General features: G+C 42.7%; 1 protein-coding gene across 1 annotated transcript in view; it reads left to right on the top strand.

Moving 5' to 3' along the window:
* Positions 1-10989, top strand: part of LOC126484739 (monocarboxylate transporter 2-like) — a 50004-nt gene extending 39015 nt beyond the window's left edge. Inside the window, exons 5-6 of the mRNA XM_050108334.1 lie at positions 1769-1960; positions 10865-10989. Coding sequence (XP_049964291.1) covers positions 1769-1960; positions 10865-10989 — 317 coding nt within the window. The remainder of the gene's footprint in view (positions 1-1768; positions 1961-10864) is intronic.
* Positions 10990-24964: the final 13975 nt, after the last annotated feature.

The following is a 24964-nucleotide window of genomic DNA, read 5'->3' as shown; positions in this document are numbered from 1 at the left end:
TTGGTTATCGAATTTTTTCAACCGCAGAGAGTAGAGCATCTTGGTCTATGGGTTTGAGCCAAATGTTGCAACAGGAAGTAACCACCTCAGGGAGAGAGAAAGAGAGAGAGAGTACATTTGTTTCGACAGGAATGTCCCAGATATTGATCTAAGGAGATGCCGCCATCCTCTGCTTTGGCCAACAGGAAGTAACCGCTTGAGATAGTGCATGTGTTCCGAGACCACACACAAACATGAATTTCACAGGTATCATATTTCAAAGGGATGGCGCCACCTGATGCACTGTTTGGGGCTGCGAGATCAAGGGAAGCCAATATCCGCTATTACTCATTCCTTGGAATAGATTTAGTTGTGGGCTTGCCAGGCAAGTGTTCACAAAAAATATAGCTTGTGCCTGCAGTCATGGTGTCCTTTGGGCGGCTGTGATGTGAACTATTACTCAGTATGCATTGAACTACATTAGCAGCCATGTTTGTTGCGTGTTTTATGATCAGTACATGGAAGGGATGCTTGTGTTAATTCACTGGTGCAAACAACACCTTGGCTATTCTTAGCGCAATGATGAGTGTTTGTTTTTCGAAATTTCATTCCTTGATTTGGAAAATGTATGTTTGATTCGCGTGTCTGTGTTGGATTATGATTTTCTTCATGGCAGTTTTGATGTGTATTTCCTGGTAAACATGACAGCAGAAAGAAACCACTGGTTAGTAGTTTTCTGTGTATGTTGCGTTCAGTTTTGTTTTCTTATGAAAGCTGAACTCGGCCCCACTTAGGTGTTCTGGGCAGATCAATCATCAGACTGACTCGGTTATTTTGTTTTATACGGGAACTTTGCAAGACTGTAGATAGTTTTGTCAAGGATTTATGTGGTATGACTAAGGAAGCTGACAGCAGAAAAAAGATCAATAAAAGTGGTAGAAGAACAATTGAATTTTCAGCAGCATAAGTAGCTAAATTTTGATCGCAGGAGAGCCCCGAAGGTGGAAAAGTACAATGTCCCTATTTTATAATATGCTTCCGTAATATGGATAATGGAGGAAAGTTACATAGCAGAATGCAGCAAAATGACATGTTTTGAGATGGACAGACGAAAGAATGTTATACACACATGAACATGGATAGCGATACCAAGGAAATAAGAGACGTAAGATTTCTGAAAACAGTAGGAGGATGACAGAGTCAGACTGCTGAAGAGAACACAGGAAAAGGTCCAAGGAAAGGGAAAAACTGCAGTGTGCTGGAGGACAGGCAAACATGAGAAGTTAGAAGATGGTAGAGAGGCTTCTGTTTCAAACAGACATGTTTGATGTGTGTGAAGTGTTTTGTGTGATGTTGATGATGCTGTTAATGATTATGATTAAGATGATGATATTCCGTCAGCACAGAGTGACGCTTCATGCATGCTTGTGCACTTTGAGTTTGCTGACTGCAATATTTTCCTTGTTACTACATTCTCTGTTACGCACTAAGATATAATTATATTTGATGTATTACATTTTCCTTTGGTTACGTTAATTATTGCGTATTTGAGGTTTGTTTTCAGTACTGAAAAAGTAGTTTTCTAATATTAGTGAACTGAATTACTTAAATTTCCATCTAAAGTTTGTTTTTACTTACATTTTCAAAACTACGCTGAAACACATTCCTGTCGTTCTTTGTTTCCTATTCCTATTACACATAGTATATTCATTTAGTCATAGAAACTTAGTTTGAAATGCTCTAGTGACACTGACTTGGCTTTCGCATTGACCACTGTTCCTCTGCGCAGTGATCGCCACGTCCTCTAGTATGGTGGCTCTGTGCGTGTGGAACGCTCTGTGTGGAGTCTGTCGAGGTATCGGTTTCGCCAATATAAACCTGTGCGTGGCCGAGGTGTGCCCAGAGCACAAGCTGCCGGCCGCCGTCGGCTTTAACATGGTCTCCTGCGGTATCCTGCTCTTCACTGTCGGACCTGCTATAGGTAAGGAATCCGTCATCACGGACACACGCACTCACGAACACACACACACACACACACACACACACACACACACACACACACGCAGACGTACACACAAACATATACAGGCCTTTTTTTTTGAGCCAACAGTCTTATGACTGGTTTGATGCGATACACTACGAGTTCCTCTCCTGCGCTAACTTTTTATCTCGGAGTAGCACTTGTAAACAACATCCTCAATTATTTGCGGGATGCATTCCAATCTATGTCTTCCTGTACAGTTTTTACCCTCTACAGCTCCCTCTAGTGTCGTGGAAGTTATTCCCAGATATCTTAATAGATGTCCTATCATCCTGTCCGTTCTTTTTGTGAGTGTTTTCCATATATTCCTTTCCTCTCCAATACTACGGAAAACCTCCCCATTCCTTATCTTATCACTCCACCAAATTTTCCTCTGCAGCATCCCAGTTCAGATGTTTCGATTCTCTTCTTTTTTGGTTTTCTCACAGCCCATGTTTCACTACCATACAATGCTGTGCTCCAAACTTACATTCACAGAAATAGGTCTCTCCAATAAATATTTCTTGAGAATGTTTTAGAACCAGGGTTGTTTATGGATCTCTGACCAATGGCCATTTTACATAATGCTGATGTAACAGTGTCTGAGGAATACTGAAATCGGTATGGGTTTTGTCGAGAAAGCGTTGATTGAAGTGTTTCACTGATGTTTTCTCCGGTCATTCAAAGCAACATACAAGCTCTTCTTTCTTTGCAGTGTAGACCACATATGTGACCATTAAGACGGCCATCATTTCTCAACTTTCTGAAAGCTCAGTCAAACCATTACAAAGAGATCCACAACGTTCCTAAGAAGATACCAAAAAGATAATCGACAGATGAGGAATCATGGAATACGTGGGGTATCATCGACAAAATTCTGGCTTTTCCTTGTGATATGACAGCAAGCAGCACAGCCGACTAAATGGTACCTGTACATATCAGTGTTCATGTGAATATTTTCACAACTGTACACGAGGTCCTAGATGTCCATGCAGCACAGACACCAGCCGAGATCGTCTTATTGTAAGGGGGCCATTGGTAGAGCTAACAGCAACCATAGCAAAGATAACAGGGCTCTTGAGCCCAGAAGTGTAAACACCAGCTGTTGTGAACTGATAATTGAAAGTGGGACTAAGAGCACACACACCTCTATCCCATCTCCCAGTCACGCCACAGCGTAGACGTATCATGGCTAGGCTGATGCCGTCGGAGGATCTCTTGGAAAATGGAACGGTGTGCTGTGGTCTTTAGCGATGAAAGCAGATTCTGCTGTCACGCTAGTGATGGTCGCCTGCGCGTACAGTGTAGATCTGATGAACGCTGTCTCATAGAGAGCATTCGATCCAAGACACACTCACACAGCTCCAGATCTAATGATCTGGGGTGCGAAAAGCTACAACTCTAGTTTATCTTTGGCATTTCTGGAGGGGACGTTAACCAGCGCTAGGTATGTTCATAATATTGTTAGATCCGTTCTTCTGTTGTTCTTGCCACAAAAACTTGCCGTTTTTTTCCGACAAGATAATGCTTGCCCACACTCAATGTGCTCTCCGAGACGTGCAGCAGTTTCTCTGGTCATCACGATCTCTGGACTTATCTCCAAACGAACACGTGTGTATATGATGGGATGAGAAATGAATAGTACGACTCGTCAACCAAAAGCTCTTGCGGAACTATGTGAACAGGTCGAGATGGCGTGGCATAACATGTTCCAGGACATTATTCGCAATCTGTACTATCGAGTGGATGCCAGAGCCTGCGTCTGTATTGCTGCCTCTGGAGGTTATACCATGTACTTATATGGGTGTTTTAGCATTGGTCGATACCTGGTACCTCAGATCAGCTTGTGCTATTTATCTATAAATGCAAACATTTCTTGTTCTCGATTCGTATTGTTGCAACAATAAATCTTGAGTAGATCTGAAACCTCTAAAAGGTATACCAACTTCTCATTCTTCAATTTATACGAGGGTTGGAACTTAAATTATGGCAACTATTTATTCACAACCTTTACAAGAGAGTTACATGTTTGCGCCTGTTACTTTCCTTCAGAGTAGTCACAAGCGTTGTATAGAATCCGCTGCCAGCCATGTGGAAGGGGTAGTACACTGTTAGCAGAGCCTGTTCTGTTGATGGTGCCAATGGAGCGGTCTAAAGTTATGGTGATTCTCGTGTACGAAGGTGATAGTGTTATCCTGAAACGTCGCCTTAGAAATATTATAAATGACTGTGCGTAAACTCACACACAATATCTTTAGCGCAACGCAATCTGACTTTCAATAATCCCTACAAAAGAATGGTCCTGACTAACAATAACCTATACCTTTCATGAATCACTTACCTCACAAAAATCTTCGTTACTCGAACTACTGCAACACAGCGAGCGCCAATACTGCCAGCTAAGTAAAGGATTCTGACTGCTGAAGGCACTACCTACTGGTAGGCATAGTTAGCAAATGAAAGATTCTGGTAGAAAACAAACAATGTATTTACCTTAATAGTGTTCAAAAGTCATAATATATATATATAACAGTTCATGACATCCAGTCCTACAAACTTACTCTTTCTGGCGGACACATGTCCAGATCGTCCGCTCTTAAAATTCTTCTATCTATCTCCCCACATCCACCACTGCTGGCGGCTCACCTCCAACTGCCCAACGCTACGCGTTGTTAACAGCCAACTGCTCAACACTACAATAGCAAATTCCAACAATGTAAACCAACCACAGACTGCACACAGTGCAGTCAGTGATTTTCATATAGAGCGCTACATGGCGTTACCAACGTAAAAACCTAAACAGCCTACTTACAATCCTAACGCATTACGTTCCCCCACGGCAGACCGTCACTGCCCAGTAATATTGTTCGTTTTTGGAGCATCACCTGCGACCAGCTTTGCGAAAGAAGCGGCGACACTTTCTGCGCAACCCACCCATCATTTTGAACGACAATGCGCGGGCGCATACAGCGCAAGCTGTGGATGTTCAGTTCTGTCGATGGGACTAGGAAGTACTGTACCATCCACCATACTTCCCAGACTTAAGTGCTTGTGACTTTGATTTGATTCCGAAGATTAAGGAACGACTTCGTGGCATTCGCTTCAGAACTGTTCCAGAGATTCTACAGGCAGTAGACCGCTCCATTCGCACCATCAACAGAACAGGCTCGGCTAACGGTATACTATGCGTTCCACATCGCTGGCAACGTGTTCTACGCAACGCTGGTGACTTCTTTGAAGCACAGTAACAGATGCAAGCACGTTACTCTTTTTTATCGGTTGTGAATAGATAGCTGCCACTATTATGTTCCAACCCTCGTATATAGCATTTCGCTCTCTGTATTTTATCCCTGCTATCTTCAGAATTTCTAAGAGAGTGATCTAGTCGTCATTATCAAACGCTTTCTCTAAAACTACAAAAGCCATAAACGAAAGTCTGCCTTTCAGTAACAGCGTTCTAAGTTGTAGATTCAATATTTCCTCGAGTGTTACGACGTATCCCTAGCATACCGCTTCTAAAATTTTTTCCATTCTTCTCTAAACAGTTAGTGCTAACATTTCGCAGTCAAGTCTTATTAATGTGATAGTTCGGTAATACGCGAACATGCCACCATCTGCTTTCTTTGGAATAGGAATTGTTATATTCTTACTGATGTCTGACAGTATTTTATCTCATACACCTTGCACACCAGGTGGAATAGTTCTGTAACAGCTGGTTCGCCCAAGGATATCAGTGGTTCAGACGGAATATCGTCTACTCCAGAGGGCTTGTTTCAAGTTAGGTCTTCGAGTGCTCTATCAAATTCTTCTTGCAGTATCATATATCCCTTCTCATCTTCATCTACATCCGCTTCCCTGTCCATAATATTGCCTTCATTTTCCCTTGCATAGCTCCTCTAAATATTCCTTCCACCTTTCAGCTTTCCCTTCTTTGCTTAATGCTGCTTCTCCATCTGAGCGTTTGATATTCATACAGATGACTTACTCCAAACGTCTCTTTAATTTCCCATAGGTGAGTATCCTTCCACTGGGCCTCTAGTCATTTCTACTCAGCCATTTTGAACTTCCTCTTCATCTCATTTTTAGACATTTGTATTCTCTCTACCCTGCTTCCCTTGCTGTATTTTTATATTTTCTCGTTTAACCAGTTAAATTCAATATCTCATTTGATGTTCATGGATTCCTACTAGGTCGTTTCTTTTTGCCTACTTCATCCTCTACTGTCTTCACTATTTTATCTCTCAAAGCTACCCCTTCGTCTTCTAGGTTATAACGTTGATCCGTTGTAGTCAATATTTCCTAACGCTCACTCTGAAACTCTCAAAGGCCTCTGGTTCCTTCAACTTATCCTGGACCCATTTCCTTAATTTCATATCAGTTTACAATTTCTTCGGTTTTAATCTACAATTCATAACCAAAAAATTGTTGTCAGTTTCCACCTCTGCCTCTGGAAATGTCTTGCGGTTTAAAATCTGTTTCTAGAATCTCCCTCGTACCTCTACATAAGCAATCTGAAGCCTTGCGACGTCTGTAGGTCTGTTTCACGTGAACAACCTTCTTTCATGACTCTTAAACCAAATGTTAACAATTATTAAATTATGCTCTACGCAAAATTCTTCCAGGCTGTTTTCTCTCTTTCTCCTTTTCTCTTAGTCGATACTCACATAGTATTTTTCCTTTCCTTCCTTTCCTGGTGTCGATTTCTTGTCCAGTCTCTTCCACTTTCTATTACCAAATTCCGGTCCCCAGTCACAAGGAGATACTCGTCTCCCTCAACTATCTGAACAATATCTTGTATCTCATCATACATTCTTTAATCTCTTCATAATCTGCATAGCTTTTGGCATATAAACTTACACTACCGTGATGGGTGTTGGCTTCGTGTATGTCTTGGCAGTGGTAATGCATTTTCTATGCAGATCATAACACATTAACCCACATTCCTGTTATCTTATTCGTGATTAGACCTACTCCTGCATTATCCCTATTTGATTCCGTACTTATAACTTTGTTCTTACCTGACCAAAATTGCTGTCCGTCCTGTCACCGAACTTCACTAATCCCCACTACATTTAATTTCTACCTATCGATTTCTCTTTTTAAATGTTCCACAGTAGTCCCCGCACGGAGATCCGAATGGGGGACTATTTTACCTCTGGAATATTTTACCCAAAGGAATGCATCAACATTTAACCATATGGTAGAGCTGTATGCCCTTGGGAAAAATAACGGTTGTAATTTCCCTTGGCTTTCACTTCCACAGTGATGCTACATATGAAACTAATCGCTTCGTTGAGCTCTTTATTCTGGTGTATTGTACTCGGCTGTGTTCTTAGTGATTAAACTTTCCAAATCGAAAATATGTATCACCATAACTGTCATCATGCTAACTGCTAACGAAGCTCGTGACGTCATGTCTAGCCACTGGCCGAGGGGTTCACTATTAACGTCTTTCAAACCTACAACACCCCTGCTAGGCTCTCATCAGACGTCATTTCACACCAAAACAAGCCACCTCTAACCTGTTTTCATTCTGTTATGTAACAAGTTACTTCATTTCTCGAAGACAGTACGGTTTCCGGCATTACTTTATAGGACTTGTGGGAAACGTTTGGTGACAGTATCTGCTTTACTTTTAATTTTTAGTAAATGTTATTTAGAATTGTAAAACTCTTAATTGTAAATATTAATTATTTGAAATTGTAAGCCTGTTAATATGGGACAGGAGCTGAGGCTAAAGAGCACTACATCTTTGGAAAAACAAATCAGTCGATACCTGCGACACGAATGTTGGTTTTTTGTGACATCTGTTTTTGCCGCTGTTGAGCATGGGTAACGGTACCTTAATTCTTTCCGTGTTAGACCGGCGTACGTGTTTCTTCTTTCGTTAGCTGTAAATCTGGTGCTGCAACATAATTTTTCATACTACGAAGCAATCATTATGGATGAATGTGTTATACACTGAGGTGAGAGAAGTCATGGGATACCTCTTAATATTACGTCGGACCTCCTGCCCGCCGTAGTGCAGCAATACGACCTAGCATGTGCTCAACAAGTCATTGAAAGTCCTCTGCAGAAATATAGAGCCATACTGCCCGCATGTGCCGGAAACCGTACTGTCTTCGAGAAATGAAGTAACTTGTTACGTAACAGAATGAAAACAGGTTAGAGGTGGCTTGTTTTGGTGTGAAATGTGGTGCTATAGACGCATACTCAAAATAAAATGGATCGACAAGGTCACAAACGAAGTGGTTCTGGAAAGAGCTGGTGAGAAGAGAAGCTTCTGGAGTTTCATTGTTAAAAGAAGAGTGCAATTTACAGGCCATCTATTAAGACATAAAGGACTCCTGAACACAATCATAGAGGGATATGTCGAGGGAAAAAGACCAAGAGGAAGACCACGACTGAGGTACATGGATCAAATTGTGAAAGATGTGGGATGTAACACCTATAAAGAAATGAAGAGAAAAGCTGAAAGACGCACAGAATGGAGACAAGCTGCCATTGTAGCTGTTGCCAACCAATCCTTGGATTGACCACTACAGAAGAAGAAGACTGCCCGCATAGCCGTCCGTGAAAGCGTTGCCGGTGCAGGATTTTGTGTACGAACTGACCTGTCGTCTATGTTCCACAAACTTTCGAAGGGGTTAATGTCGGGTTATCCGAGTGACCAAAACATTCGCTCGAACTGACCAGAATGTTATTCAAACCAGTCGCGAATACTTTCGACCCGGTGTCATGGTGCATTATCATCAACAAAAGTTCAGTCGTTATTTCGGAACATGATGTTCATGAATGGCTGCAAATGGTCTCCAAGCAGCTGAACACAACTATTTCCAATCAATGATTGGTTTCGTTTGATTAGAAAACCTAGACCATTCCATACAACCACAGCTTACATCATTATGGAGCCACAGACAGCTTGCAGTGTCCTGTTGGCAACTTCAGTCGATGGTTTCGTGGGATCTGCGCCACACACCAACCCTAAAATCAGCTCTTACCAACTGAAACCGGAACTCATCTGACCAGGACACCGTTTCCCAGTCGTCTGGGGTCCCACCGATGTAGTCACGAGTCCTGGAGAGTCGTTATATGTGATGTCGTGTTGTTAACAATGGCATTCGTGTCAGCAGTCTGCTGCCGCAGCCTATTTACGCCAAATTTCGTCGCACTGTCCTAACGGATACATTTGTCGTACGCCCCACACTAATTTCTGCGCTTATTTCGAGCATTGTTCCTTGTCTGCTAGCACCGACAACTCTATGTGAACGCCGCTGCTCTCGGTCGTTTAGTGAAGGCCGTCGGTCACTACGTTGTCCGTGATGAGTGGTAATGCCTGACATTTGGTATTCTCGGCGTTGTCCTAACACTGTGGATTGCGAAATATTGAATTCCCTATCAATTTCCGGAACGGGATGCATTGCCCTTGTATACCTTGTGTACGAGGTGCAACTGCCATTTGTGTCTGTTTATATTCCCATCCCATGCCTTTCGTCATCTCAAAGTGGTGTACCTATATTTATTAATTATGAGTTCGAGAGAGTTATTAAAATAACTTGTGACATTTAACCTTGAATCAGAACCGTATGCAGAAACCTACACTATTCTACAACCAAGCCCGATTTCTAAATAGTTGAAGCAAACTATGAAAAGCAGTACATGTATTGTGAGATGAAACCGTAAAACTTCCAGCAGTTCTAGAAACGCGTTCCTGTAAGGCTCGAAATTGCTAGGTTCTGTGAAGTGAAGCTGAGTGTAAAACAAACAAGCGTGATGTTCCAAGGAAGCAGACCAGCTTTAGCAGTAAGCTGTTTGTGAAATAAGATCCTTGCAGCCAGCAGAAGATCTAATCCAAAGTAACTTCTGAATGCTAACTCACTGTGCACTTGATGAATGATACACATATGGCACTAAAATTACCGTGTAGAACCACATACTGACTAATGAAGTAAGGCGTGCACAATTTGGCCTCGTTTTCGCGGTAAGAAATTAGCAGCAACTGTGCAAGTCTAAGCAGCTAATCTGTACTCGTATCTAGTCTTTGGACATTAGTGTGAGGGAAAGGCGTAAGTCGAGAAAATTTTTGAGGAAATATAAATGCGTAAATGAGTAATGGAAATCTAATTCCATGTGATTTGAGACTTTCTCGGCGTATTCCATTCGTGAAATCTTCTCGGGTGATCAGCCGAGTAAAGGCGTCGTCTTCTCGCAACGTTTCGAAGGGTTTCGTACCCATCATCTTCGCTTGAAGATGATGGGTACGAAACCCTTCGAAACGTTGCGAGAAGACGACGCCTTTACTCGGCTGATCACCCGAGAAGATTTCACGAATCTAATTCCAGTTATGTACACCCAAGAAATTTGCTTTTATATGGGGAGAGTTCAAAGATAAATACGTCAGTCATGTGTAAGTCGTCTGGGACACTGTCTGTAGAAAGGTGGAACTGAAAACTACATAAACAGAGCCACCCAAAGGAAATTTTATCCACGTATGCGTCGGGATCTAACCGGTGCTCGCAAATAAACTTCACGACGACATCGAATTGGCAGTAAACAATATCTGGATTACCCTTTAGTGATACCTGTTACGTCCGACTCGCCTTTGCACCTATTGGACGTACTTAATGATACGTAACTAATTAAGTTTTTTTAATTTTCTGGTGGTTTTCTGTGAAGAGCGCGTGGATTCTCATTCAAATGAAGGTAGAAGCAGCACTCTATTACTACAGGGACTCACGATGCGCTCTGTGAGTATTACAGAACGTATTTACCTGGGCTGTGTGGCTAGCTTTTTATCTCGTTGATGTGAGTAGTTTAAGCACCTTAGAATAGTGATCATAACCATCACCTGTCTTTCTTTTTCAGGTTACGTCCGTGACGAGACGGGGGACTACCCACTCTGTATTCACCTCCTGACGTTGTTGTTGCTCGTTGCCATGGCGTTCTGGCTCGTAGAGGGCATCGTGCAATGGTGCCGCCGAAAGAGATGATCCCAGACTTCAGTTAGCGATGAAGAAAAACCAGACGGAGAACGATAGTGTCTCTCTTTACATCTGAAGAGGAATGTTATATATGAACTATTATCGCACATTTGTCAGCATCTCTGTGATATCTTGGAGTGAAGCAAATTTACAAATTGTGTGTTAATTTGGCGTATGTTAATTTGACTTGTGCTAAATTTAATCGTATTATCCAACGCCATGTCTGTATAGCTACTGACCGAGACTGAAAATACCGGTTTCGCAGTATGTACGATGGAACATAAAGTATGAGACTATCTGGTAAAGTGAACACGTACATAACGAATCCTTGTTTAGTTTTCGAAGTCTTGTGACCCCGTAAAACGTGTAAGTGGAGCTCATATCCAGATCAGTCTCTTTCATCAGTGAGCTCATAGGATCTTAAATTGAAATTCAAGGAGTAAAAAAAAAAAAATTCCTTATCAACAAATACTTCTACGACTTTCCAAGTCATGTATCTGGATTTTTGGGCTGCATAAGTGGAAGTACCTATTGACTAATAGAATTACATTGCTGTCCTGTGTGTACAATAAGAATACGAAAGTGCAACAGGAATTTCTCTTTGAAGGGGACGAAATAGACGACGACATATTATGGGATGTCTATAATAGAGTTCCTACCATTAGAAACAGTGAATTACCTCCATTTTTGGCACAGATTCATTGTTAAAAGCTGCTCATTCATTTCAATATCTTTTTATAATTTTATGTTCGCAGTTTTTTTCAACATTTATTTACCTACTTACTCATGACTGACGTATTTATCTTTCTATTTAGCAGCACCCATCCATCCTTTTCTACATATTATCTTTCTCACGTTTTCCCTTCAAGTTTACGCTCGAAACGTACGTATGTCAGTGTTTTACAACAGTTCTAATAAAATGATTGGAATACGCACATTCGTGTTGTCAGTGAAGAGCCTTTCAATAAAGGCAGTTCATTTTTTATGATATCTTAACTGGAACTAGGTGACTTACTAGTTACATGCGTGATTTCACTTCTTCAGTTATGTTTTATGCATGCGCCCAAATTTTATTTTTAGCAGATTCTTTCCTTTTTTACTTCTTTTCCCTTGAAGAACATTTATGTTGCTTTCCTCTCTCTTCACTAATGTTACAAATTTTTTTCTGCCTGCTAATCCCCATTACTGATACCTTAAAGCAGCGTGATGTTAGACAATTGATTTATAACTTCCACACATTTATCACTGTTCGAAACCTTTATGTTAGTTCCTTTATTCCATTCGCAACTTCTGAATATAATCACGGACATTATTTTAGCATGAGTGAGACTCTTTATTTCCACTTTCATTCCATCACCTGATATTTAAATAGATTCTGCTCCTAATCCCTGTACTTGATCATTATTCCCATTTTGACGCCAGCCGTAGTGGCCGAGCGGTTCTAGGCGCTACAGTCTGGAACCGCACGACCGCTAAGGTCGCAGGTTCGAATACTGCCTCGGGCATGGATGTGTGTGATGTCCTCAGGTTAGTTAGGTTTAAGTAGTTCTAAGTTCTAGGGGACTGATGACCTCAGCAGTTAAGTCCCATAGTGCTCAGAGCCATTTGAACCCATTTTGACGCCGAGCACATAATCCAAAACGACTTGAGTAAAAAAAAAATTCTCTGCGTTCCACAATATTCTGATGGCATATTGCTTCGTTCCTTCTCTTCCTTCGATTATTGATCCTATGTTCAAGCTTGCTTGTATTTTATTTCTTTCAGGATGTGATAGAAATACCCAATCTTGGTAATTATTTCTCGCAGTACTTCTCCATGCTATTTTTGACAGCAGTTTGAAAACGAAAGATGCCAGTTGGATTTGCATTTGGTTTGGTGTATTTTTATTGTAGTGTTGGAACGCTTTTCTAAGAATCAGGAATTACACCCTCTGCTTTGAATATTAAATTTGATGAATGTCTAGTTCCATACTGTCACAATGTTTCGTTGTTTAATTATGTGCACATGTATCTGAAGAGGTAAGATTAGTTCCCTAAAGTCCCCCTTTATCACTAACCTGGTATCATTCTGCTAACACGAAATATGATGCTAAGTTAAAATACATTGTAAATAATGAGAAAACTTATTGAATATAATCACAAGACTAATTTGTGTAGTATATATATTATTTGTCCTTTGGAAGTCAGATCTGGAAGCTGGAAAAATCTGGAGAGATTGATTAAGAGTCTCTAACCGTTCCATGTATAAAATGGTTCAAATGACTCTAAGCACTATGGGACTTAACATCTGATGTCATCAGTACCCTAGACTTAGAGCTACGTAAGGACACCACACACATCCTTGCCCGAGGCAGGATTCGTACCTGCGACCGTAGCAGCCGCGTGGTTCCGGACTGAAGCGCCTAGAACCGCTCAGCCACAGCTGCCTGCGTTTCATGTATAAATTAAGCGTCCTTTGGAAGTCATATCTGGAAGCTGTTTCATGAACACGTAATGGTGTCGCAAAATTTACGTTGTGAAAACAGTATGCGACGAAATCGAGTGACAAAAGAACAATAGTCCACCATGAAAAAAGATGGAGAAACATGATGAACGGCTAGTGAGCACTGATGACCGTTGGCTTGATCAAATCCCGGGCAGGTGCGAAAGTGTATTTTAATTAGTAGTGACTACGTCTGCTGGGTTTCTGTTCAGATCCAGAATATAAAATTTCGTCATATCATTTATAGTTGAAACATGTGGGCAAATAATTCTTCATGAATAATTAGTACAGTGACGTTACTGATTATACTCCATTAATGCTGCGATTTCTATAGAGCGTTTACCACTGTTTATCGCGTTTTCTTTAACCAGTTCCTTTAACGACCAGTTTAAGTAAAAACCAGTCGTCACTGGGACATTTAGCAGGTGCGGGAAATCCTTATACAGAGGAAAAATACTTCGAACTGTCATAGATGTTTATTAGTCCAGACATTGTCTCGGAATATCTTGTTCATGCAAACGTTCACTTTGTTTAAGGGTTGCTACATAGTTTATGTGCCACAGTTAGTTGTTTCAGATTGTAATGTGATGGTAACGCTTTTGAAAATCATTGTAATCCGTACAAGCGTTAGGGACTAACTCACCTCTAATTACGTGTTTTCTAGTGTGATGTTACATCGCACTGATTGCCTTAAAGAACAGTGTTGTCTAGTGGTCTCTAGTGCATTTTGTATAGTCGAACGACTGTACTGCAAAGCGATTAGAGGACCCGCTAGACAGCTACGTTATGTTGGTTGCAGACAAATCAGGCGGAACACAATTCAGGTCGTTCGGATACTCTGGCGCGTGGTAGTGGATTCGCAGAAATTCCTTCATCAGATTAAGGCCTATGTTTGATACTAGTAGACTTCACTTGGTCAGGACTGCTCTTTTGGCCAGTGCTAGTTTGCTTTTTATGTCCTCCTTACTCTTTCCATGACGGGTTAATTTGCTCCCTAGACAGCAGAATTACTTAACATCGTCTACATCGTGAACATCAATTCTAATGTTAAGTGTCACGCTGTTCTCATTTCAGCCACTTATCATTACTTTCCATCTTTCTTTGATTTCCCTCAATCCACAGTCTGTACTCATTAGACTGCTCATTCAACTCAGCAGAACCTGTAATTCTCTTTCACTATGTCATCAGGGAATCTTATCACGGATATTCTTCCAACTTTTAATTTTAATCCGCTTCTTCAAATTTTCTTTCATTTCCTTCATTGAAACTTCGATGTACAGTGCGAAAGACTACACCCGTCTTACACCCATTTAATGACAGAACATCGTTCTTGGCCTTTCAGTCTTAGTGTTTCCTTTTTGCTGTTGTACACATTGTATATTATCCGTTACCTATATTTTTCTCCGAATTTCGAAGATCTTGCACCATTTAACATTATCCAACCCTTTTTACAGGTCCATTAGTCCTATGAATGTGCTTAAGTTTTCTTCAGTCTTGCTCCCATTACCAACCCCAACATGATAACTGCCTCTCTGGTCCCTTAACTTTCCTACAGCGGAACTAATCATCGTATGGCACCCCCTCAATTTTGTTTTCCATTCTTCTGTATATCATTTTGCGCAGCAGCTATATTGCATGAGCTGTTAAATTGATTATGTTGTGGGTTGGCAGGAGAGCCAACACCTTAATAATAGAGGAAGCCGAAAGGCACGCGTTTTAGCTCACGCAGGCTGGCGTGAGGTCTGGAACAGGACAAGGAAATTAGAATTTAGAAAAAACGGACGTAGCTGGTGGAATACTTAACTTTAATCCATAAATGGTGAACGTCGGTCTGACGGTACACGTATCACAAGATCAATAGCAACTGATAATGGCTCCTTGCTAGGTCGTACCAAATGACGCAGCTGAAGGCTATTCTAACTATCGTCTCGGCAAATGAGAGCGTATTTTGTCAGTGAACCATCGCTAGCAAAGTCGGTTGTACAACTGGGGCGAATGCTAGGAAGTCTCTCTAGACCTGCCGTATGGCGGCGCTCGGTCAGCAATCACTGATAGTGTCGACACGGGGTCCGACGTATACTAACGGACCGCGGCCGATTTAAAGGCTACCACCTAGCAAGTGTGGTGTCTGGCGGTGACACCACAGAATGTACGATAATTTTTGCACTTGTCGGCTCTTGCTATCTTCGGAATTTTGTGGATGATATTTTTCCGAAAGTGCGATGGTAAATTTCTAGTCTCGTACATTCTATATGCCAATGTGAGGAGTCGTGTCTTTTGACCTTCCACCAACGATTTTAGAAATTCTCATGGACAATTATCTATCTCTCCTGTCTCATTTGGCGTTAAGCCGTCCGAAGGTCTTTTTAATTCCGATTCTAATAATGGATCTCATATCTCTTCCCTTCATTTCCCTATCTCTTCCTGTCCCACGTTATCAGAAACGAGCCCCCCCCCCCCTGCCTCTCGTACTCTTTCCACCCATCCGCTCTCTCCTCTGAGTGTAACAGTCGAATTCCCATTGTACTCTTAATGATCCTGCCCTTACTTTTAATTTTACCGAAGGTTGTTTTGATTTTTCTGTACGCTGAGTCAGCCCTTTCGACAATCATTTCTTTTTCGATTTCTTCACATTTTCCAATTAGTCATTTCACCTTAGCTTCCCAGCAGTTGCTATTTAGGCTATTCGTGACTCGTATTTACAATTTCCTGAACTTGCCTAAATGTATTTCTGCCTCCTTCTCTTGACGATCATCTGAAATATTTCTTTTATTACTCGTCGTTTCTTTGCAGTTACATTTTTTTGTACCTACGTTTTTCTTTCTAGCATTCATGATTGCCCTTTCTAAAGATATCCATTCCTCTTCAACTGAAATGCTTACGGAAATATATTGTTAAAGGGCTTCAAGCTTATCTCTTCACTCGTTAATACTTCCGTATCCCACTTCCCTGCGCATTCATTCTTCCTGGCTACTCTTTTAAACTTCAGCCTACTGTTCGTCATTACTAAATTGTCATATGAGTCTACATCCGCTTCTGGATACGCCTTACAATTCAATATCTGTTGTCGGTTTCTCTGCCTTAGCGTGATGTAATCTAACTGAAATCTTCCTGTATCTCCCGGCGTTTTCCAAATATACCTCCTCTTCTTGTGATTCTTGAACAGAGTACTGCAGTACTGAATAATGTTTCTTCGCTCTCATTCCTTCTACCAAGAACTTATTCTCTCGAATCTTTTCTTATATTCCTTACTCTACTACCGCATTCCAGTATCCCATGATTATTAATCACAATCCCAGAAGAGTGTCCACCATGACTTCTCCGGCAGAGGGGGCTGTATTGAATTTCTTCTTTTGTGGTGAGTAAGGATGGTGCCACCCCATGGACTGCCTTTTTGTTTCCAGCGCAAAGGTGTGCACCCAGCTCCCCCCCCCCCCCCCCCTCCCCAGTCCCAGCAACCATCCGTCACAGGAACGCCTCTCCATCGGTCTCAAAACGCTGCAAAAATTCAGATGAAATGGCACTTCTTTGAATCTTGTGGTCCGCTGTGAGCATTCGTGGAACCCATCATGAGCACCTCTTTCAATATCCGAGAGTCTCAATCGTTGCAGACGCTCTTCCAATGCTGACCGACCGACGACTGTGGAGCCAATTGTCGAGTTGTGACGCGCCGGTCGGCGTCCTCACGATTCAGCATGTTTGGAGCAGTGGCTGTGACAGGACGTCCCGAGAGTGGCTGATCATAGAGCTCTGTTTCTGCATTTCCTCAAGCTGTAACTTTCTTTACCCGTCGCCCAACTGTACTCCTGTCAACTGCAGCATCGCCATACACTGCACACAAACGTTTATGGATGTTCACCACAAAAATTCAATAACCGCACGCTGCTTATAATGTGAGCCGTATGTATACGCCATTCTCACGCTGTACTACAGCTCTGCCATCTGCCAGAATGGTTCGAAACTTTGCCGGCGCACAGATCAAACATCAAATATGACGCACTAACATGGACGTTTGTCGACCTATATTAATGGCCTTTTCTTTAAAAAATGTGGGGCATTACTATTCTTATATTATGTTCTTTATATTATTTAAAAAATGCATTAACAGCTGTATACCAATAACATTGTAGTATTGAGAAGTGTTTTGCGGTTGGATTCAGAAGCATCCGGCCCGCCTTACATTTCAAGGCGGTGGGTTACTCTGTACTGTCAATGAAATAAAAATAAATAAATTACTTATCGAACGACCCTCGTATTCTATATTCGTCTGACCACAAATGGTTGCCTTCTTTCCGTTTGGCTTGACCGATGCTCACTATATCTACGAGTATAGTGAGCCACAACACTTCCCTTTTCAGATTTTCTAGCTTGCCTTCCACGTTAGAACTTCCGACATTCCACGCGACGACTCGCAGGACGATATCCTTTTGTTGGTCATTCTGTCTTTTTCTCATAATCACCTCCCCATTGGCAGTCCCATCTCAGAGTTCGGAATCTTTTGTCAACGGAGAGATCGTTACGATACTTTCTCAGTTACAGTCCATATGTCATACTGGTACACTTTATGTTTGTTCAATGCAATGGTTCCCACTGCCTCGTGCATGCTCATGCCGAGGATCATTGGTGAGTATTCCGTCTGTCAGAGTCTTTTTCCACCCAAAGGGTAGCCCGCATCTCGTGGTCGTGCGGTAGCGTTCTCGCTTCCCACGCCCGGGTTCCCGGGTTCCATTCCCGGCGGGGTCAGGGATTTTCTCTACCTCGTGATGGCTGGGTGTTGTGTGCTGTCCTTAGGTTAGTTAGGTTTAAGTAGTTCTAAGTTCTAGGGGACTTATGACCACAGCAGTTGAGTCCCATAGTGCTCAGAGCCATTTGAGCCACCCAAAGGGTAACAGAGTGCACTGAAAATCTATCCGCTCCTCCGGCCTCTTTGTTAAGGCCGTTGGCAGAACGAGGATGACTTACTATCCGTAAAGTTTTCGGCTACTCTTGCTGATGATTTTTATTCAACATTTAAGCAGTGGCAGGATTCGAACCCAAGACCCACTACTTTTTGATTACTAGTCAAAGACACTACGTCCAGAACACAGTTCACACTTCCAGAAATTAAAGGAAACTTCTTTGAATCAGAACAACGAATAACCGAGGGGGAAGGAAGAAGAGTAGGAATGAGAGAAAAATAAACATATCCCTCTCTGATCGAACAGTCCACCAGTGTACAGCCGGTTCATAGTGTCCAATGGGCACAATATTTCGGCGGTTAGACATGTCTCCATCGTCATGTGCATTGACGAAATGAGCTCCTGTGGGGGCACACCCGACTTGTATCCCTTTCCCCCCTGGCCGTTCCCTCGGCAGTCCACGCCAGCGTAATGTACGGTTGCATGGCGTTGGCAACAATTAGTAAACCAGAACGACTAGCCTACAACGTATACAGAGCGAAGTCGTCCGCTGACGCCTATACGCTCCCCCTCTTACTAGAACCACCACTTTCAATAAGGAAACTGACACGTCATTACTAAAAAAGACCTAGCCCGTCAGCTCTATACGGGATTGGTCACACTTCGCAATGCTGTCGCAGGCCTACAATCAGTTCGAACAACTCAACCAAGAGACTGGTTTCGCTATCCCGCCCCCTCACAATATTAGAGAACTCGGACAGTGACCATGGTTAAGAAAAACGAAAGTTATCTACCATCAGACCTGAACGAATACCTCTACTGGATACAGACACGTGTACCCAGACTCTCCAGATGAACAACAATAAACGAAACAGTAACAGGAAGCCAACAGCGCCTCCCATAGGACTGGAATAACACCGTCGAACGGCGGTAAGGGATTGTAAGTCCCACGAACGTACCTTGAACCAAAAGTGATAATATAAATACACAATCAAATTACCATCAAACTCACTAATTCAGTCAGACTAGCTTCACTGTTGGAACTCTACCAAACTTTGCTGGACGACTCAGGAGCTCAGTTCGTCTGGGCATTTGACGAAAGCGCCATGTCTGATCGCCTAAGTACTACGCTCATTGTATATTATGAACCGGTAGTACAACTGTGGACTGTTCGATCAACAAATGTGCTAGAAGAAACTGAAGAATCGCATATCCCCTGCTGCTGGAATGGTGAACGTTACTTTTTGTACAGCAGAGTTGTTGGGCGCACAAAAGACTGTTTTTACTCCGCGATTTTTCAGTACGCGTCAAATTTTTTCCCGATAGTGCGCCAGTGCACGGTTTAAAGGCAGTGACTGCTTCCGTCTCCACAGATTGTATTGTTGTGGTGAAGTGGAGAGCTCACCTAATCTGCCATTCTCGGTACCCACAGTTCTGAGGTGTTTCAGTTCCCGCAGGAAATTATCTGCGCCTGAGATGGTGTTTTTGCTACCCTATTCCTCTGCAAGTCTTTCGATTTGAAGCCGCTTCGGTAGCTTGCGCGTCGATGAGGATGAAATGATGATGATGAGGACAGCACAACACCCAGTCCCTGAGTGGAGAAAATCTCCGACCCATCTGGGAAACGAATCCAGGCCCTTAGGATTGAAATTCTGTCACGCTTCCACTCAGCTACCGGCGGCCATTGCTCTGTGAAGGATGGTATTTTAGTAACTAGTTCAAAATGGTTCAAATGGCTCTGAGCACTATGGGACTTAACATCTCAGGTCATCAGTCACCTAGAACTTAGAACTACTCAAACCTAACTCCTGATAGTTCCTTATCCGTACCCTGGGGGAGCTGGATAGAAAGGTGAAACATTATACTCTGAGCGATTCTGAGAATATGTACTTCAACATTTTTTTAATAGCTCTCTTGGTTCATCCATATACCCCTGTATATTAATGAGTATTAGCGTATTACTTTCTTTTGTAGCCATTCCTCAATTATTTAGTTTTCTTTCTTAGTTGACATAAGCGCTAATGCTTTCGTACTATCTCTCTTTGTTTTTATGAGTTTCCTTGTTTTTGATGATGCCCTTTACTTGTTTTCTATCAGTTTCCTGATTAAATCTCAATTATATTTTCATTCTTGTGCTACATTATGTACTTTTCCTCTTCCTCTGCATTTGTTAATTTATTCTTCTTAATGTAATATTTATTATCTTTCCCTATTTTTTTAACTTCATACATTAGTGCGCGAGTGAGATTGTTTGTTCTCGGATAAAATGTGTGTGTCATATGTCTTGACTATATGGATGTGTGTATAAAATAGTTCTCCTTCAGCACTCTTCTTATGAGGACAATGAATTTAGTTTTTTTTTTGTTTTTTGTTTTGTTTTTTTGTCTATTGTTTTCTTAGCTGTCTGTTGTGTTTTATTTAACATGTGCCATTGGATTGTAACCTTTTTGCTATCTGCAAGTGCAAATTCTATGGTTTTCTGTGTAGTTCAAATTTTTTGCATATTTCTTCGTAATTTTATTATTTAACCAAGATCTCTGTGCTTCTGAACTACTTTTATGTGCTCCTGGAGAAATGTTACAAAAGTTATACTAGAAAAAGTGTATTCGAGTGCCATGATCTTGAGTACATCGTTTATTTAATTTTAAAATGTTTCTTGTGTTAAGGAACTGGATGATTTTTTTCTTGCATTTGTTTACATCACGAATGAGAAAAGCGCGACCGTTCACAGAGAGCAATAATATTGGTAGTATAAGCAACTATCCCTCCTCTGTCGCTACTTTAATTATGTTTACCAGGTATATAAGAACAAATGTAAACCTCAACTAGACCTACGGTCGAAACAAACAAAAAACTTCCAGAATGAAATTTTCGCTCTTCAGTGGAGTGTGCGCTAACACGTATCTTCCTAGCAGATTAAAAGTGCGTGCCGGAACTGGAGAAGTACGACTCACGATCTGTGCCCACAGCTTTAATTCCACCAGTAGCTCATCTCCTACCTTCTAAACTTCACAAAAGTTCTCCTGCTAAATAAAAAGCTATTCTAGCCACTCGACAATACCTATACAGTTACTAACGTAGAACATTATGCATTGCCATCTCCTCCCTGAAACGTTGGTTGATGTAGTGGCATTAATCCTGAAACGTTTCCAAAAATGTATATGAAGACAGTAACTGTTCTCGAAAGAACAGATGCTATTGATGAGCGTGCAGCTTTCTCTAGAATAAATGATAATTACTTGAAATCCTGAGCTGCCGACAGTATTGTTGATATAACTCGATGGGGAGAGCTGAAAATGTGTGCCCCGACCGGGACTCGGACCCGGGATCTTCCGCTTACATGGCAAACGCTCTATCTAGTTGAGCCACCGATGACACAGGTGAATAGCGCGACTGCAAGGACATATCCCCTGCACGCTTCCCGTGAGATCCACAGTACGAACTGTTCACAATTCTACATACGTAATTTACCTAATAGACATTTGCCTATTCACTCATTACTCGCGCACACTTTGGCGATTCTCGTAAGAGCTCGGGCAACCTGTGCGCATTCGTACAGACGAAGGTCAATGGCTGGGTAGCCTTTTAACTATATATATATATGAACACAGTAACTGTTCTCGAAAGAACAGATACTACTGATGACCGTGCAGCTTTCTCTAGAATAAATCATAATTACATGAAACCCTCAGCTGCCGACAGGTGTTGTTGATATAATTCTATGGGTCTCACGGGAAGCGTGCAAGGGAGAAGTTCCTGCAGTCGCGCTATTGATCAGTGTCCTCGGTGGCTCAGATGGGTAGAGCGTCTGCCATGTAAGTAGGAGATCCCGGGTTCGAGTCCCGGGCGGGGCACACATTTTCAGCTGTCCCCATCGAGTTATATCAACAACACCTGTCGGCAGTGAGGGTTTCAAGTAATTATCATGTTTCTAAAAATGTCATACTATGTTACATCAATTTCTGTACTCACAGTGTGTTGAACAGTATTTGCAAAAAATGGGTCAAATGGCTCTGAGCACTATGGGACTTAACATCTACTACTTAGAACTACTTAAACCTAACTAACCTAAGGACATCACACAACACCCAGTCATTACGAGGCAGAGAAAATCCCTACAGTATTTGCAACAACATATGCTGCTCACATCGTAGAAAACACAATGAACATAAGTCAGCGTGTTCTACTTGTTATATATTGGGTTAATATCACGAAATTGTAGTAAATATCAAGTACACAAACAGTTTTACATTTGTTCTCACAAATATATGAATTCACTCCCAGATATAGCACCAGTTTCAAGCAATAAAATAGAATATCATTTTAACTGTCGACACGACTAAATACTAAACATTCTTTCCACGGAACGTCAAAATACGAAATAATCCTACTACGTGTTTGGGACGCCTAAATTGTCAACATACACTCCTGGAAATGGAAAAAAGAAGACATTGACACCGGTGTGTCAGACCCACCATACTTGCTCCGGACACTGCGAGAGGGCTGTACAAGCAATGATCACACGCACGGCACAGCGGCCACACCAGGAACCGCGGTGTTGGCCGTCGAATGGCGCTAGCTGCGCAGCATTTGTGCACCGCCGCCGTCAGTGTCAGCCAGTTTGCCGTGGCATACGGAGCTCCATCGCAGTCTTTAACACTGGTAGCATGCCGCGACAGCGTGGACGTGAACCGTATGTGCAGTTGACGGACTTTGAGCGAGGGCGTATAGTGGGCATGCGGGAGGCCGGGTGGACGTACCGCCGAATTGCTCAACACGTGGGGCGTGAGGTCTCCACAGTACATCTATGTTGTCGCCAGTGGTCGGCGGAAGGTGCACGTGCCCGTCGACCTGGGACCGGACCGCAGCGACGCACGGATGCACGCCAAGACCGTAGGATCCTACGCAGTACCGTAGGGGACCGCACCGCCACTTCCCAGCAAATTAGGGACACTGTTGCTCCTGGGTAATCGGCAAGGACCATTCGCAACCGTCTCCATGAAGCTGGGCTACGGTCCCGCACACCGTTAGGCCGTCTTCCGCTCACGCCCCAACATCGTGCAGCAAACCTCCAGTGGTGTCGCGACAGGCGTGAATGGAGGGACGAATGGAGACGTGTCGTCTTCAGCGATGAGAGTCGCTTCTGCTTTGGTGCCAATGATGGTCGTATGCGTGTTTGGCGCCGTGCAGGTGAGCGCCACAATCAGGACTGCATACGACCGAGGCACACAGGGCCAACACCCGGCATCATGGTGTGGGGAGCGATCTCCTACACTGGCCGTACACCACTGGTGATCATCGAGGTGACACTGAATAGTGCACGGTACATCCAAACCGTCATCGAACCCATCGTTCTACCATTCCTAGACCGGCAAGGGAACTTGCTGTTCCAACAGGACAATGCACGTCCGCATGTATCCCGTGCCACCCAACGTGCTCTAGAAGGTGTAAGTCAACTACCCTGGCCAGCAAGATCTCCGGATCTGTCCCCCATTGAGCATGTTTGGGACTGGATGAAGCGTCGTCTCACGCGGTCTGCACGTCCAGCACGAACGCTGGTCCAACTGAGGCGCCAGGTGGAAATGGCATGGCAAGCCGTTCCACAGGACTACATCCAGCATCTCTACGATCGTCTCCATGGGAGAATAGCAGCCTGCATTGCTGCGAAAGGTGGATATACACTGTACTAGTGCCGACATTGTGCATGCTCTGTTGCCTGTGTCTATGTGCCTGTGGTTCTGTCAGTGTGATCATGTGATGTATCTGACCCCAGGAATGTGTCAATAAAGTTTCCCCTTCCTGGGACAATGAATTCACGATGTTCTTATTTCAATTTCCAGGAGTGTACATATGCTTAGGTACACACTGTTCGCAACAGCTTTATCGAATGCAGAAAATCTAGCAGAGCAGCCAATTATATTCAATCAGAATTGCTCGTAGTATGTTTTACATTTGTATCTCCCCTCCCCCAAGTACTGAGAACGAACTAACTTTGATGATGACTCGTTGGACGAGAATGATGTTACTTACCATCTACATCTACATGGTTACTCTGCAATTCACACTGAAGTGCCTGGCAGAGGGTTCATCGAACCATTTTCATACTACTTCTCTACCATTCCACTCTCGAATGGCGCTTGGGAAAAAGTAACACCTAAATCTTTCCGTTCGAGCTCTGATTTCTCTTATTTTATTATGATGATCATTTCCCCCTACGTAGGTGGGTGTCAACAAAATATTTACTCATTCGGAAGAGAAAGTTGGTGATTCAAATTTCGTAAATAGATCTCGACGGCCTTTGTTTCAGTGACTGCCACCCCAACTCGCGTATCATATCAGTGACACTCTCACCCTTATTGCGCGATAACACGAAACGAGCTGTCCTTCTTTGCACTTTTTCGATGTCCTCCTGGTAAGGATTCCACACCGGGTAGCATTATTCCAGCAGGGGACGGACAAGTGTAATGTAGGCTGTCTCTTTAGTGGGTTTGTCGCATCTTCTAAGTGTTCTGCTAACAATACGCAGTCTTTGTTTGCCGGCCGAATTGGCCGAGCGGTTCTAGGCGCTTCAGTCTGGAACCGCGCGACCGCTTTTAAGTAGTTCT

The sequence above is a fragment of the Schistocerca serialis genome, chromosome 6 (assembly GCF_023864345.2).
Source record: "Schistocerca serialis cubense isolate TAMUIC-IGC-003099 chromosome 6, iqSchSeri2.2, whole genome shotgun sequence".
Classification (NCBI taxonomy): domain Eukaryota; kingdom Metazoa; phylum Arthropoda; class Insecta; order Orthoptera; family Acrididae; genus Schistocerca; species Schistocerca serialis.
Note: the sequence above shows the minus strand (reverse complement) of the source record. Positions and strands in the feature narration are given on the sequence as shown.